The following is a 15,582-nucleotide window of genomic DNA, read 5'->3' as shown; positions in this document are numbered from 1 at the left end:
GTGGCCTGTTACAAACTGGTCAGGGGGGATCAGAAGGCATTGGGGGAGTCACTGTTCCCCCGAGCACAGCCAGGAGTGACCAGGAACAACGGTCACAAGCTAGTAGAGGGTAGATTTAGGTTAGACATAAGAAGGCGCTATTTCACGGTCAGGGCGGCTAGGGTCTGGAACCAACTTCCAAGGGAGGTGGTGCAGGCTCCTACCCTGGAGGTTTTTAAGAAGAGGTTAGATGAACACCTTGCTGGGGTCGTTTGACCCCAGTACTCTTTCCTGCCATGGCAGGGGGTTGGACTAGATGATCTTCTCATGTCCCTTCCGACCCTAGAAACTATGAAACTATAATTCTGAATATTTGTAGATACTGTATCGGGTGATAGAGTTCTCTTCTCTCAGAACTACAGCCTCTGACTCTTTCTGTCCCAGAGGTGTCATTTTTTCTTGGTGATTTAGCTGAGGTGTCAAAGAGCCTTAAAATTCCTATATTCCAGATGTGATCAAGACCTAGATATTGGCAGTACTTGGGGAATTTGTGTTATTTCAATTATTGCTTCCAGTAATTAAATGTTTCAGTATATGATTAGGATTAGTTTACCATAAAACCCCCAAACAGAAAGTTCTTAACTTCACAAAGTTGTTGAAGTACCTGTGGACTGGCCCCATACAACTCATTCAGCCCATGGGGCTGGCTGAGATTGACACCCCTGCTCCAATAGCATTCACTTGGTAACTAAATTAAGCCCTGGATTCTTCCTCACTTATCCCTGTTTTCTTTTCTTTTTAGCTAAAAAGGCTTATGTAACAGAGTGGATTGCGCCAAGAAAATGTGTTTGGGATTGTGTTGTAGGGCAGGAGCTGGTAAAAACTAAACTAACTCTTACAGATAACTCATCTTTGGGGAAAACCAATGGAAGTCCTTTATTTTATGCCCTAGGACCATTTTGTTTGTTGCTTGTTCAATTGTGTACACATAAACTGATTCTACAAAATTTTAACTGCTTTTGAATCTTCTGGAATGCCTTTCCCATTTCTTTGCCTGAGTGTCTGTGTGTATTTTCTCAGGTCTTTCAGTCCCAGCTGTTCCTGGAGCACTTGGTCCTCTTGCAATCACCACCTCAGCAGTGACTGGACGAATGGCTATTCCTGGAGTTGCAGGAGTTCCAGGAAATTCTGTTTTGCTTGTCAGCAACCTAAATCCTGATGTAAGCTTACTGTGTGGAATCACTGCAAGTATTTAATAGTTTGGTATTAAAGTAAAACACGTTCAAATGTTTCTTTCTTCAAAATCTGAACTGGAAAGTAGACAAAGGGATAACAGAGTAAGATCTTAGGTTGATCATATTGGAAATAGCATAACTTCCATATGATTTGCTTTAAGGAACTTTCCATTCCTCCCATTGTCAATACTGCAAAGCAGTATCGGAGAACCTTAGAGCCTGAACATTCTCAAAAACAAATATAACATAGTGACATAAAATTTCTTCATTGAGCCTTAGTATTCTGATGAAAAATTATTTTGTCTGTTGATAAAGTAACATTTATTATAAATATGTGAAACTGCTGTTTGTTTTATACTCAGTGAGATTTACTTACTTCCACTATAGCTTTTCAGTACTATACTAACTAAAATAAAAGGACCTTTTTCATATTGCCAGGATTTAAAGGTTTAAATTCTGTTTTTTCATACATGGCTTCCAGTTAATTGAATTGATTATGTAGAGTGCTTCCAGTATATAACCAAGCAAGGAACAAAGAAGTCTTCATTGTCTTCATAATCTCTGGCTACTGACTTTGTTGTCTGACCTGGAATAAAACTATGAAGTATAAGGCATTAGAAAGCATAGGAACTGAGAGCTATGTAACAGGAGTTGTATTGTGCTGATTATAATTGTCGAATGCTGTCTGTCCTCTTCTGTTGATTGCCCAAAATGATGACCCTCTTTGTTCCTAAGTGGGATTATACTTTTGAAAGTGTGTGCATTTTGACAGAGACCAAATATTTTTAGAGGCTTTCTTGTTTCATTTAATATCCATCACAGAATCTAAGAAGATGATTCAAAATGTTAAGTGAGCACGACAGTCTAAGCTAACAAAATGATACCAAACTTTTGAAAAGCTAATGTAAAATAGAGAAAGTTAACATTTTCGTCTGCGACAGTGTATCTTTTGGTGACGGACATAAGGGGACTGTTTCTGCTTTCAAGTAAGCGTTTGGACTAGATTTTTTTCCCATGGCTGCAAGCTTACAAATCCAGTTGACTTCAGTTGAATTAAACACTGCTTCTTCCATGTAGCACCTAGCCGTGGAGTTGGGCATGCAGCAGGAGCTCCAGCAGAAGCAGTAACTCCTGGGTATCGCACACTGGAAGCATATCTTTCCCTCCTCCACAAAACGTGTACTTTTCTTTGTTCATACATAGCAAGTCAACATAGGTAAACTTTGACCTTGTTTCAAGATGCATTTAAAGACAATGGTTTATTCTTATAGAGCCATCTATACTGCTGTGTTTCTTTAAAACTGCCATGTTCTCTGTGATTTAACATTTTTATTAATAGTTATTTTCCCCATAAAGACTTAGGATTAGAGATGCCGATGCTCTATTTGGACTCTAGTGTATTGTATGTACAACTTAATCTATATAAATGGTAATCCTGTGAGAGTAACAAGTATTGTGACTTCAAGAGGATATGGAAGATATGGCAATAGTATTTCTTATCAAAACTGTGGAAAGTGTTTTCTCACCTTTTGGAACCATGGTGGTCCCTGAGAGCTGTCAGGATTCCAAAACTGCAACCAAGCTTAACTTCTTTAATAAAATACACTTTAATCCAAAAGACTGAGATGATTACAATTGTTTCTCTTGGATCTAGGCTTTGGTCACTCAAGTCTTTGAAATACTGCTGTCATTACTAAGGGCTGTTCTAGAAGACTATATAGCAGTCACTGCTAATTAGGGATGTGACAGGTTAACCAATTGATATGCCTAGTGATAACTGGTTAGCTTACCAGATATTGTTTAGGATATTGTTTAGCGCAGGGCTGGGCACAGTCTGGTAGGGAAGGTAGGGAAGGGAAGCCATGCAGTGCCCCAGCAGGAATTGGAGGCAGCAGGGCAAGCAAGAGCGGAGGGGAGGGGGACTAGTACCCATAACCCAAGCAATTATCTGCTCTTTCACAGGCACAAAGTGCTTCCTTCTCTGCAGCGCACCTCCCCACCCCACCGGCTTCCAGCAGCAGCTGTGTCCAAGCTGCTGTGTTATCAGTTAATTGCTTAACTGATGGAATTAGAGAAGGTTAATTGTAAATTTTTCCTTCCCTACTGCTATTGTGAAATATAGCTGTCCAGTCAGCTGCTGAACGGTGATAGCTGCAGGGAGAATATTTCAAAACTTCCCAAGGAATTCATTCCCTGTTTGTTTCTAGGTGCTGACTTCAGACTGTTAATGCCTTATCTCATTCATCCTGGCTGAGATACTGCCCCTTCATCCTTCCTTTTTGTATTGGTCCCATATTTGACCTTGTCTTTGGTTTCTATCAAATTTCCCACTGGGTTGGTACCCCTAGATATGCCCTAGAAAGCTCATTAGATTTGGTGTAATTCTTTGTTTGCAGCTAAACTAATTTTCTGTCTTAATGTCATAGAAGAGAGTTTCCTTCTCAGAAAATGAATTCAGCCAGATTTCATGTTAAAGTTTGAATATTGTTTTATACCAAGCCACTGCATCTACAAATTATATACTTTTTCTGCACCTATTCCTAGCTGCTTGTACAGAAATTTCTGACACGAGCAGTTTAACTCACCCTTATCAAAAGAACAAGCAGATTTACCACCCCTATGACTATGTTCACTATGTGTAAGCTGTGCACTCCCTATTTCGTATGAGGCCTGAGTAAGTAAACAATGCTGGCCTTTGAGGCAGGGGGCAGCAGACCATTTCCTCTGAATAGGATTATGTGAAATACTGCTAAAATGCTGTCTGCCTCTGCTGGTGCTGGGAAAGGAATTGGCACATCTCTTATTGTAGAAAAAATTTCATGTGACCAACTAAGACACTAATTATAGGTCTTATATTTAGATGTGCAATGGTTGCTGGTATGTGGCAAGCCTTCAACGCTATCATGTGGCAGAATGTCTTTGTTCATAGAAGGTCTAATGTATGGTTCATCACTAGTATTTAAGGAGTTAATTAGGGATTTAGTTAAAAATCTGAAGATTTTCTTTCAAAAACTAAAATGTTTATTTTCCCTTCAATTTCTGCACACCTTTCCTATAGAATTTTTATAGTTGCATGAATTTTTTAAAAAGGGAAGTTTTAAATAGAGATAGAAAACGATTAAGATAAAGAGCAAATATGTAACCCAAATGACTATTTTTAATTTTACTTATGTTCTCTGCTCTTTGGGAAATAATGTTCAAAACTAATTCCTTTTGTACTTTGTGTTCCTGTAAGCTCTTATTTAACAAACTAGCACACTTAAGCAAATATTTTATCTAATAGTACAAGTGCAGGTGTTTTGCACGTGCTCTGTAAGATCCTAATTTGAAAATAAGAATTGGTCCATGCAAATTATCTTCATTTAGTAGCTATTTATTTTAAGTTTAGAAGTAATGGGCAGGTTTTCACTACTGAAAAATATTGTTGAAAATTCAGTATCTAGGATTATGAACCATTAGAGATTTTAAAATAATTTCAGCAATGCTCTTTGCATTCTTACCAAATGCATAACAAGAAATGTACTATATCGTATCCATTCATGACAACAGATGAAGCTGTTGAGTGGAAAATAACTTTTTAACTTGCAATAATTGGTAACCAAAGTAATAGACTATAAATGTTCTTAGATTACTTTCAAACATTTACGTGGTCTTAAATATAATTCTCCTACCTTGTCATTTTCATAGGCTGTCACACCACATGGACTCTTTATCCTATTCGGTAAGTTCTTTATTATGTCTGTTATTACAGAACATTATTTAAAACATACTGTGAGAAATTACAGGGCTAATATTATTGCTTATTTACTTTAACTGGCTTTGAATAATTTTGTTTTTAAAAAGTTTTATTTCTTTATTCAGGAAAATATAGTTGTCAGCTTGATTCCTCTGGAGTTGCTTACATGCATGGTGATGTTGCAGGTTTTCCAATAGTAATTCCAAGGGTGCATGCTGGACTTCAGATAACTTGAATCAGTAGTAACAGGGCATCAAGACAGAACATTTAAAAGCAGGACAAATGAAATAGTGTAATGACTGTAGCAAGACAATCTAGATATTTTTTTGATTTGTTAGTATTTCAAAATACAGTAAAAGCTCTGTTATCCGGCATCCCCCCAGAATGGGGGATGCCGGTTAATCAAATGTGCACCGTCTGGTCCACTCCCTGGTGTCAGTGTGCCGGGGGACAGGGAGGGGGGCCCTGCTCAGGCTGCTTTGCCCTGAGCCATGGGCCAAAGAAGTGGCAAGAACCCTGCTCAGGGTGGTGGCGAAACCCAGAAGTAGTACTTCCGGTTTTGCTTTTGCTGCATCCCTGTGATGCCAGTTAGTAGAGTTTTCTGGCTAATAAAGTGCCGTTTAACACAGCTTTTGCTGTATGCCCCATTTTATGATGACCTCCCACTTCTTTATGCCATTAGCATTACATGAATCTCCTCATAGTAACGACTTGTCTTTTACAGTGTCTTTGCATATAACAATTAAAAATAACCATTCAGCATTGAAAGAGGTGCCATGATTCAGTTTTCTCATCTGCTTCTGAAAAAAACAGCTTTCAGCTCCAAGCTCAGATGCCCAGATGCTTAATAGGTTGATTATAATTTGTATCTGTAGATGAACTTTTGTCATACTTGGCTCTTCAGTGTACTGTAGAATGCTCCAGACAAGTCCAGGGCCTTTAAAATAATCCTTTTCTTGATTTCCATAGGTGTTTATGGTGATGTACATCGCGTGAAGATAATGTTTAACAAAAAAGAAAATGCCTTGGTACAGATGGCAGATGCAACCCAAGCTCAACTAGGTATTAATTAGTAGAATTTTTTTCATTATTGTCATGTTTTATTTCTACTTGAAACTTCTCTTACAGTACCTAGTCTTGTTGACATGATCCCCAGTTTGCTGTTCAGAATTACTATTCAGCTACTACCTTTGATGTATTGAATGGTCACAGCTTTTATCTAATTAAATATTCTATTATGTCAGAAGTGTGAATCAACTTTTAAACAATCAAGCTAAAGCCGAAGTAAAAACGGGTGACAGACCGCAGCAGAATTCAGACTCTTGATGAAGCACATTTGTCCCCAGCAGATCAAAAATGTGCATTAAACTCATCTGCTTGTTAAGAATTCAGTTAGAGTAATGGGAATGCTGAATTATGAGTTGGCAAGGTTGGATTTCTGTTTGTAATAATACATTTTCTTTATTAAGATTTTTATTTGTTTTATGTACTGTTATGTGTAATTTATTATATTCAGTATATTTAATATGTTATGCAGTAGCCTGAGTGTAAAGTTATTTTACATGTAAATAGTGTGCTGCTTGTGCTAATGTGAGAAGAAATGTGTGTTTTTGGTGGTATTCAGAGGGAAAGTTTGTTTTGTTTGAGACTAGGACTATTGCGCTAGAATTTTTTAAAGTGTTTTCCTATTTAAATATAGACTAATATTCTGATCGTTCGAATCTTTGTAGGGCGGTACTTTTTAGAAGAATTACTTTATACTTTTATAACTTTTTTTATAGTTTATAGTTCATCCATTTATCTTGCTTTGAGGCTCTAAATGCAAGTTATAACAATTGTGAACAGCACTGTAAAGTTAGACCGAAGCTTACGTAACAGTATTGGTACTTACTATTTAAGTTGAGGCTCTAAATGCAAGTCATTAATGGCATTGCCACTGTTATCCTTTGGACAAATTTGAAACTAGTCATAGCACCTTCTGATGTTTTCTTTTTCTTGGACTTTTCTCCTGTTCAAACTTTTATTGGTGCTGCTTATATCTAGCCATGAGTCACTTGAATGGGCAGAGACTGTATGGAAAAGTGCTCCGTGCAACTCTTTCAAAGCATCAGACAGTTCAGCTTCCTCGTGAGGGACAAGAGGACCAAGGCCTGACGAAAGACTACAGCAATAGTCCTTTGCATCGTTTCAAGAAGCCTGGCTCGAAGAACTTCCAAAACATATTTCCTCCATCTGCCACTCTCCATCTTTCCAACATTCCGTAAGTACAGCTCACCTGGGACAGGACTGCTGTATTTTAATTAAAAAGCTAGGTCTTTAAGATTTGTAGATTAGCACAAGGTCTGAATATTCTTTCCTTGCCTCATTTGCTAAAAATTAGGGATTTTTTGCCAGGTTTCTGAAAACAGTAAGAATGGGCGGCAGTGTCTTTTTGTTGCTGTTCTAATTATAGAATTTATATTGTCCAACTCCTGTGACCAATGATATCTCTTTGCTGGTGAAGAGGACAAATTCAGTTTTAAGGTGACTACAGTCTTGGTGTGCTAAGTAATGACTGTTTCTAAGTCTCCTTCATATCCATTCATTTTTTTCACATCAAATTACACAAGACAGTCTGTGTGGCAGGCTAAGCTCAATTATTAGACTTTTCCATATATACACATTAGTTGTTGCATTATGCATTATCACTTCCACATAACTGTGCATGTTCTTGAAAGAATTTATTTTCAATACTAAGGCCATGGTATAACAAGGAAGATGGACATCAGTTCTTTCTAACCAGCTGTAACTAAGGTTGCTGACAGGTTAACCAACTGATAAGCCCAGTGATAACCTGGTTAGCTTACCATATATTGTTTAGGATATTGTTTAGTGCAGGGCTGGGTGAAGTCTGGTTAAAGGTACAATAAAATCTGATTCACAATCCATGGCACACGTGCATGGCAGGAGGTACTGTTGTGGGATCAGAAATCAGAGCCATATAGGGCCCTGTTGTTAGTTCTGGCAGAGCCCAGGATCTGATCCAGCAGTTAGCAAACTGAGCACCCAGTGAGCCTGTGGCTTGGAGCACTGCTCAGCTACTTGGCACTCAGCCTCAGGAGTGCACCGGAGCCCTTCAAGGCTTCAGGGTGTTCCCAAGGCTGGAATTGCTGGTCAGCTGAGGGACACTCCCAACCTTGAAAACGCCCTGGAGCCTTGAAGGGCTCTAACACACTCCTTAGGCTGGGGGTGCCAGTCAGTTGAGGTGGGAGTGCCAACTTAAGGTGCAATGAAAGCCAGCTACAAAGTTATTATGCTTACCTTGGGCACATCTACCTGAGATGTAGAAGGTGACGCTGTACTGTGCAGTAAAACATGTGACTGGGACTTACTGCACAGTAAATTAGGCTAATGCACCATTTGCTAGTACCAGGAAATACAGGTGCTAGATTAATGGTGCATTAGCTGCTGCACAGTAATGCACATGTAGATGCTGACCAAGAGCGATTTTTGTCACAGGCAGCAGGGAGCCTGCTGCTGCCTGGCTAAGCTCCAATGTGAGACATGGGGGAGGCAGGGGTGGAAGCTGTGACAGATGCAGGGGTAGCTGTCTCCCTGCCACGTGGGGATCAGGACCTGGTCTCATCCCCACGTGTCTGGGAAAGCTGTCCTGGTAGCCAGCACTTGTCCCAGCTATGCAGAGATCGATTGCCACATGGCTGAGCAGCAGAAATGTCCTAGCATCTGGGACCGTTGTGTCCCAGCCATGTGGAGATCGGCTGTTGGGACAGCTCTCCTCTGCCCTGTGCAGACCAGTCCCTGTACCCCCTGTAAGCCCTGGGCTGGCACCCATAGGAGCCTGGAGCTCCTTCTGGCTGCAGCAGTGGGGCAGAGGAGGAGAAGAGCAGCCCTAGACTGAACTGCTCTTTTTGGGCATGTCCAGTTTAGTGCACACTTGGCATTTCCCCTTGGACATATAGCAGTGGCACATAGCTGGAACTTTGCCAGCCTGCAAGGGAAAAGCCAGTTTCCCATGTTTTTCTCATTTAAAGGAGAATCCTTTTTTTAAAGTTTGTTGATCCATTTTTAAAGTTTGTTCAAGACCCTTTTTGAGTTGCAGCCCATGGCTTGAGAAACACTGTGCTAGAGTATCACAACCAGAAACTGTGCAGAAGAAAGATAAGGACATATACTAGGCAGGAATATTAATTGGTATGACAAAAAAAACAAGTCTGTCACAGACAAGCTTCTTTAACTTTGCTGCTATGCTTATATGCTGTAGTGTCTTAAAGGGGAGAAAGCCATAAAAGAATATTATTTTAAAATAAAAACTTTAACAAAGCGAGACAATTTAAAGAACTTTTTTTTCGTTTGACAGTGTTTATTTAAAATATACAAATTGAGTTGACTGTAACCCCAAAGCAAAAGGAGTTACTTAAATCAGATGCTAGGGTCTTGAATAAACTTTCTTAGTTCTGAACAAGAGAGCGGCTAAGGCGGAAGTACCTAAATTGTATAATGGAAACCTATAGAATATAGAATTTCTCAGCTTTATATAAGACTACTAAACAGTTGAAGCCAGATTTTGAGCAGATTTAATTTGGTCAAAGAAAATTTAGCCTTTAAACTTTATTTGGGAAGGCTAAAATAGAAGTTGAGAAGAGCACAGTATGCATAAAGTCCATAACAGAATTATAATTAATTATTTGATATTCTTTTTTAATTAGACCTTCAGTTACTGTTGATGATCTGAAGAACCTCTTTGCAGGTACTGGATGTACTGTGAAAGCGTTCAAATTCTTCCAGTAAGTCCTCTCATTCTCAGTGTATTAAATTATTTAAATATAAAATTTTCATAGGATGATTTATCCTGAAGGACAATAGATTGTTTTAGGAATAGAAACTAAAAGATGAGGAAATTACAGGCACATGGCTTACATATCTAGCCACCCTTCAGGTGAGTTCTGGCAAGTTGTTAAACAGTACAGCCTAACAGTATATAACATTTAGGACCAGAAAAGAAAAACGCAGTATCCAATTAGTGTTCCATGGGAGTTTTAAATGTGGGGAAATAATTGCTCAAACTGGAATTTGCTTAGGTTAGTTGGACTAATACCCCTGTTCTTTAAAGGAGGAAAAAGCAAACAAACTAGGGGAAGTATAAGGTTTCATTGACAAAATGGTCTCTCTTAACAATATAATATCCTGTGGTGCTATTATGGGGCACTGTTTGAGTACTGGGGCAATGGTAAGAATGACATTTTATTCATGGCTAACACCTAAATGCTTCTTGAAGGTCTTGCAGCTATGTACTAGTCCTGCTTAGCTTTTGAGGTGTGACAGGGTCACGGAACAGTGGGATGGCTGCAAACCATTGGCCTTCAAAAGGCATGTAGTTCTGTCCGCTTCTGTTCCTGTTCTTGCAGGTGCAGCTTAAGTTCTAATTCTTATTACACATAATATTCAGCAGATGAGACTAACTGAAAAATTCTAATAGATTTTGGGTAATGGTAATACATATTTGTTAGAATTAATTGCATCATTCTACTGAATTTCAGGAAAGATCGTAAAATGGCTCTCATCCAGTTGGGCTCTGTGGAAGAAGCAATTCAGGCTCTCATTGAGCTTCATAATCACGACCTTGGAGAAAACCATCACCTCAGAGTTTCTTTCTCCAAATCTACAATCTGACATTTCTGTGAACTTTCCTTTTAAGACTGCACCACAGTTTCAGTAAAACCTTCAGACAGAGACTGAAGCAGCTACGACCAACTCTGCCTCTTAAGAAAGAAAAAAACAAAACTCACGCTGAGTTTGATGATCATGTGTATTCGTACACATAGTAAAAAATTCAAGGGATGATCTTTTCCATTTTTTTTGCCAGTATGTGGTCAAACGTTTAATACTCCTCCATAAGCAGTTTCTTCTGTGGAATTAATCTTTAGCAACAATACTTACAGTAAAACTCCCTATTTTGAATTATATTTCAGGAGCATCCTTTTAGTTTTTGTTCCAAATCAGCCTTACACAACATTTCTTAAGGCTCTTTAAATTATACCAGGCCAAGATTGTTTCTAATGAAATGCTAAATCTACTCCCCCTCTGTATGGATTAAACACTAATATGAATGTGAAATAGCACTTGGGTTTCTTAGTGAAAAGTCAGCCTTTACAATGAATGTTCATTGAAAAATATATATATTATTGAATAATGGCTTTTATTTTGGCAGATCTGAATAGTGTGCTCTCTTTTTGTTAAATTAGCAACTTTTCACAGAGTTAAAATTATCAGAGGCAAGGCAGTGCAGTGCCTTCTTTTTCCCTTAATAAAATCAAAGTAAATTAATTGACACACAAGATCCTTTTGAGGTATGGTATCTGCCACTTGTAGCTTGGAATTAAATCATGGAATCACGTTCATATTTTTTCATTTTTACTATAAAATGATGTTGTGTAATACGACTTTGGAGAAATTGAAAGGAGAAAATAGTCCTGACTTCAAATAGTTTTTTACATTTCTTTTTAAAAAATGTTTACAGTCTTAAGGAAAATATTCAGGTCTGTCATGGTTTGACAAATTTTTAAAAAGTTATTTTTGGTAAGGTCTTCTTTTAAAAGAAATTTAAACCTCAAGGGTTTTTTGTACCACTATAATCTCTAATACTTAAATCAGAATGACTGTGTATTTACTTAATTTCTTATTACGTGCCTTATTATGTGCTTATAATGATACAATAGCTTAGAGTTTTATCTAAAGTATCTTGAAAACTGTATTGTGGGCTTGGTGAGAGAGTTTTCTTGATCTATTAGGTTTTTTTAATGTTTTCCTTGTGATTTTTAATTTTTTTCAATAAGTAATAGTCTGAATTCAAATTTTTGGTGCTTTGGTGTAGATTGGGGAGGTGGGAATGAGGATAACTAGTGCACAATCCTGTAGGCCTCTTCACATTTACCTGGGTGCAGTTGGCTGACACCTATATTGGCTGTAAATGATTTTGTTTCTGGATTTTTTCCTAATCTCTTTTGAGCCATTGGCTCTCAAAATATTTTCTCAGGATTCCTGTTTTTCCCCCTATATACTGAGCTCGAAGTACTAAAGAGTGAACTTGATTTCCTACATAAATATCATGACTTCAATACTGAATGTCCACTTCTCTTAAGAGAGCAAGTTAAGATGCAATTACTATTTTTTGTTGAATGTAGGTATGAATTTTAAAGTTATTTCTGTGATTGTGTTACAAAATGTTAAGTTTTTTTGGAAGGAAATTTCCTTTTCTTGAAGTTTGTCCACATAAATTTGATCAAGATTTTTTGAAGAGGTATCCCTCTCAAACATAATGGTTGTTTGTTTCTGCTTGTTAGAACTGCTTCAGAAATAATTGCAGATGTAGAGCTTTTGCTATAATGGTTTGTTACTCATTCACCTTGGTTTTTCATTAAGCATATATGTTCTTCCCATACTCCTAGTTGTGGATTAGCATACTATGAGAATCCTGTAAAGATTGAACTCACCTAGAAAAGGTGTCCATCAACCTGAGTAACCATTTTGAGACAGAAGTCAAAGATAAATTATCTCAAATATTTCTGTAGAGCAGTAGGCTAAAGAGAAGGACACTAGCTTGCCTTTACTTACTTAAATATCTTTGTGAAGCACAGTACATGATGATGAAGTTGGCAAAACTCTCCATTTTCCTGCAATGTACTCATACCATTTGATAAAGCATGCACACTAGGAAGTGTGTACACCATGAAGAAACACCTATAAATAACTTTCCTTACCAAAAAGAGAGTAGTATAAAAGGTGATTTGTCGGCATTTCAGAGTCTTTCTCCTTCCATTTGTCCAAATAGGTGATTTCACCTGGGAAAATTTCAAGCCAGTTTATTCACAAAAAGGTTTAGGGTACCTTTGGTCCATAACACTATCTTAAGTTTTTGAATTAGCATTATTTTATCGTAATGTAGTGTGCAGGACCCTTTATTTGCAGATGGGTCCTTATTCAACAAGGAAAGTACTTACCATATATTTTAAGCATATGTTAATTGCCTTCCTGATCCAGAACCATAGTAAAGGTGCTTCCTTACTGCACTTAAGATGGTTGCAAAACTTATTTGAATGTTACCTGAAAACCTTGGCCATGGGGAGGGTTTTGTTTGTTTTTTGTTTTTAAAGAATTGCTGCTACAAATGAGATGAATTGAATTGTATTGGAGTTGAATGTAATTATGAAGCAGGGAGAAGCAACCTTAAGTTTGAGAGTTAGTATTGGCATGTATAATATCAAGTGAAGTGTGTATACTGTGTGTATAATATGCTGTATGTGTGTACAGACATACACATTACATGTATTTTAATTTATTGATTCTGATAACAGAAGATAGGGATGTTTGAACTAATTTAAACAGATGAGGGATTTATGGTGTGATATTAAAATGGGAGGAAGAACAAATATTTGATTTGTTAACTTTAAAAATGTAGCTACATTTAGTATATGAATAATGTCAGTTCTGGACTATTTGCAGTTTGAATTGTAGAGGCCTACAGTTTATATGTTGGCACATATTTCTAAAATACTGTTTCTTTAAGAGAATAATTTGGGGTGGCAGATATTTCTAATCTTCTGTGAGCTTTTTTTGTCTCACAGTATATCTTCTATCTTATCCTGTGTCATCTGTGTAAGTCATTTTTTGCTATTCATTTGTAGTGAGTTACCCTGCTGAGTTTATTTTAGGTTTATGTACTTTTGTAAGGATGCCGTCTGCATGTCTGTCTCTTAAGGAGTTCTCTGTTTTGACAAGAGGTGCGGACATGCAACAACCTACAAAAATAGTACATGGTGTTTGCTTTTAAAATGCTGGTTTAAGTGAAACTTATATCAAGGTTGGTTTGCACCTAGTCCCTCTCTTAAAGTAGGAATCAGGGCACATTAGCATTATTTTATCGTAATGTAGTGTGCAGGACCCTTTATTGCAGATGGGTCCTTATTCACTTATACTTTGTGCTCTCTGTTAAGTGTCTAGCTGCAGAAGTCCCTTTGTGGTTGGGACCCTGACTCCACCAGAAGCAGCTTTGCTGGCAGATCCTGCACATATCTGTATGTGCAGGATCAAAGCTTCTGGAAGGACGTGGTATTTAAAATATAGATATCTAGTTGCTTTTTTAAATCCCTGGTAACGCATGTATTTCCCAATTCCAGTTCTAATGCAGAGTGCTGGAGCAAGCTTATTTCTGACTTTCAGGTACCAAAAACGTTCAGAGGCAGAGGGTTTTTCTCCATTTTGGCTTAAGCACGGGGGTTGTTTAGTTTTTTGTTTTGCTTTTTAAGTCAAGGCCACATCACTGTAGGAGCTAAATAACAATTTCCTTCCCCCTGGTCTTGAGTTTGGAGTGCTTAGCCTGTATCTTCTGCAAATCCAGATCAGCACTGGTAAACATTTGCCCCCTTTCTTTCTTATCCTAAGTGCAGCCACACTTTAAAGCTTTGTTCATCATGGAGCAACTGAATTAGAGGTTGAAAGTGCCTTTCATAGTGTCACGTGATCCTCTGTATAATGGCACTTGAATGGTCATGACTTCATTTAGTGTCTAATTTGGTAAATTAACTGAACCTTACTGCAAAGCTCTGAAACTTTTAAACTACTTTTCAAACTTTTTTTTCACTTAATTTGATTTTATTGCCTTATTTGTTCTATCCGTTGCACTCTTCGTTGTGCACTTGAAATACTGAAGCCCATTCTGTGCCTTCTGATGAGAGTTGCTTGTGTGGCATTTCCTAACCACAGACTGAAAACATCTGTATGGGGGGGAAGGGGAGTACTTGCCACTTCTGGAGGACATGTGCCATCATGGAGACTCAGAGATCAGTGAGTTTATCCCCCTCTGCTACCATTTAGGTGGACAGAAAAGTAAGAATGTGTGGGCATTTGTTTGAGTCACACACCTGAGTCTTAACTCTCTTAACGTCTGTTCCTAGATGCATACCAATATGTACTGCTGTTTTTTAAACTAGAAAGGAAGGGTGCAACTTGATTTAAAGCCATTTTTGTTTGCCTTTTACTTTTTGTCTTGGTCTGTTGTTAAATAGAGCAAAACTTTAAATATTTTACTATTGTGCTGAGAGAAAACAGTTCAGATTGTACACTGTTTTTTCTGTGGTATACAAGACTGTTCTCAATCTTTTTCTTTCCTGGAGAAAATCTTAACCATGAGAAGTTGTGAACTATTTCAAGAAATAATTGAAAATTTCTAAACTATTTAATTTCAGGGTTTTTTGGAGGGAAAAAACCAAAACGGGACCAAAGTTTATGTGCCTTCAATAGTCTTAATTGTAGTTTTTTTCCTATCTATTGCAGTCTTAAGTAGAATCAATATTCTTGTTTTCAGGAAAATGTGTATTTATACAGTTAAAAATGAATGTTGTCCCACTGACTCTCCATATTTGCAGTGAATTTTAACTTTTAGTACGGTTTTAGTTATCCCTTTGCCTTTACCATTGCAATATTCATTGTACTGCATTATGCAGAAAGCCAAGAATAATCCATATATTGCTGGTTTCTGATGATTGACAGCTTGCAACTGGCGGAGTCCCCAAGAAGTGAGACACCTTGTATTTGATGGTCCTTGATAATAAAAGTGAAGGAAAGCTTGTATTTCAG

The 15,582-nt window shown here is 37.7% G+C and overlaps 1 protein-coding gene across 2 annotated transcripts in view; it reads left to right on the top strand.

The window, feature by feature from the left end:
• The window catches only part of PTBP3 (polypyrimidine tract binding protein 3), a 145,373-nt gene extending 131,786 nt beyond the window's left edge, over positions 1-13,587 (top strand). For both annotated transcript variants that reach the window (XM_019517053.1, XM_019517054.1), the window contains 6 exons: positions 1,060-1,199; positions 4,902-4,935; positions 5,920-6,012; positions 6,994-7,210; positions 9,657-9,734; positions 10,488-13,587. In XM_019517053.1, coding sequence (XP_019372598.1) covers positions 1,060-1,199; positions 4,902-4,935; positions 5,920-6,012; positions 6,994-7,210; positions 9,657-9,734; positions 10,488-10,620 — 695 coding nt within the window. In that variant the 3' untranslated portion in view covers positions 10,621-13,587. The remainder of the gene's footprint in view (positions 1-1,059; positions 1,200-4,901; positions 4,936-5,919; positions 6,013-6,993; positions 7,211-9,656; positions 9,735-10,487) is intronic.
• The last annotated feature ends 1,995 nt before the right edge of the window (positions 13,588-15,582 follow it).

Source organism: Gavialis gangeticus, unplaced genomic scaffold, assembly GCF_001723915.1.
Source record: "Gavialis gangeticus isolate Ggan-Ray unplaced genomic scaffold, GavGan_comp1, whole genome shotgun sequence".
In the NCBI taxonomy this organism is placed as follows: Eukaryota; Metazoa; Chordata; order Crocodylia; family Gavialidae; genus Gavialis; species Gavialis gangeticus.
The sequence above is the reverse complement of the archived record's forward strand: the minus strand, read 5'-3'. Positions and strand labels throughout refer to the sequence as shown.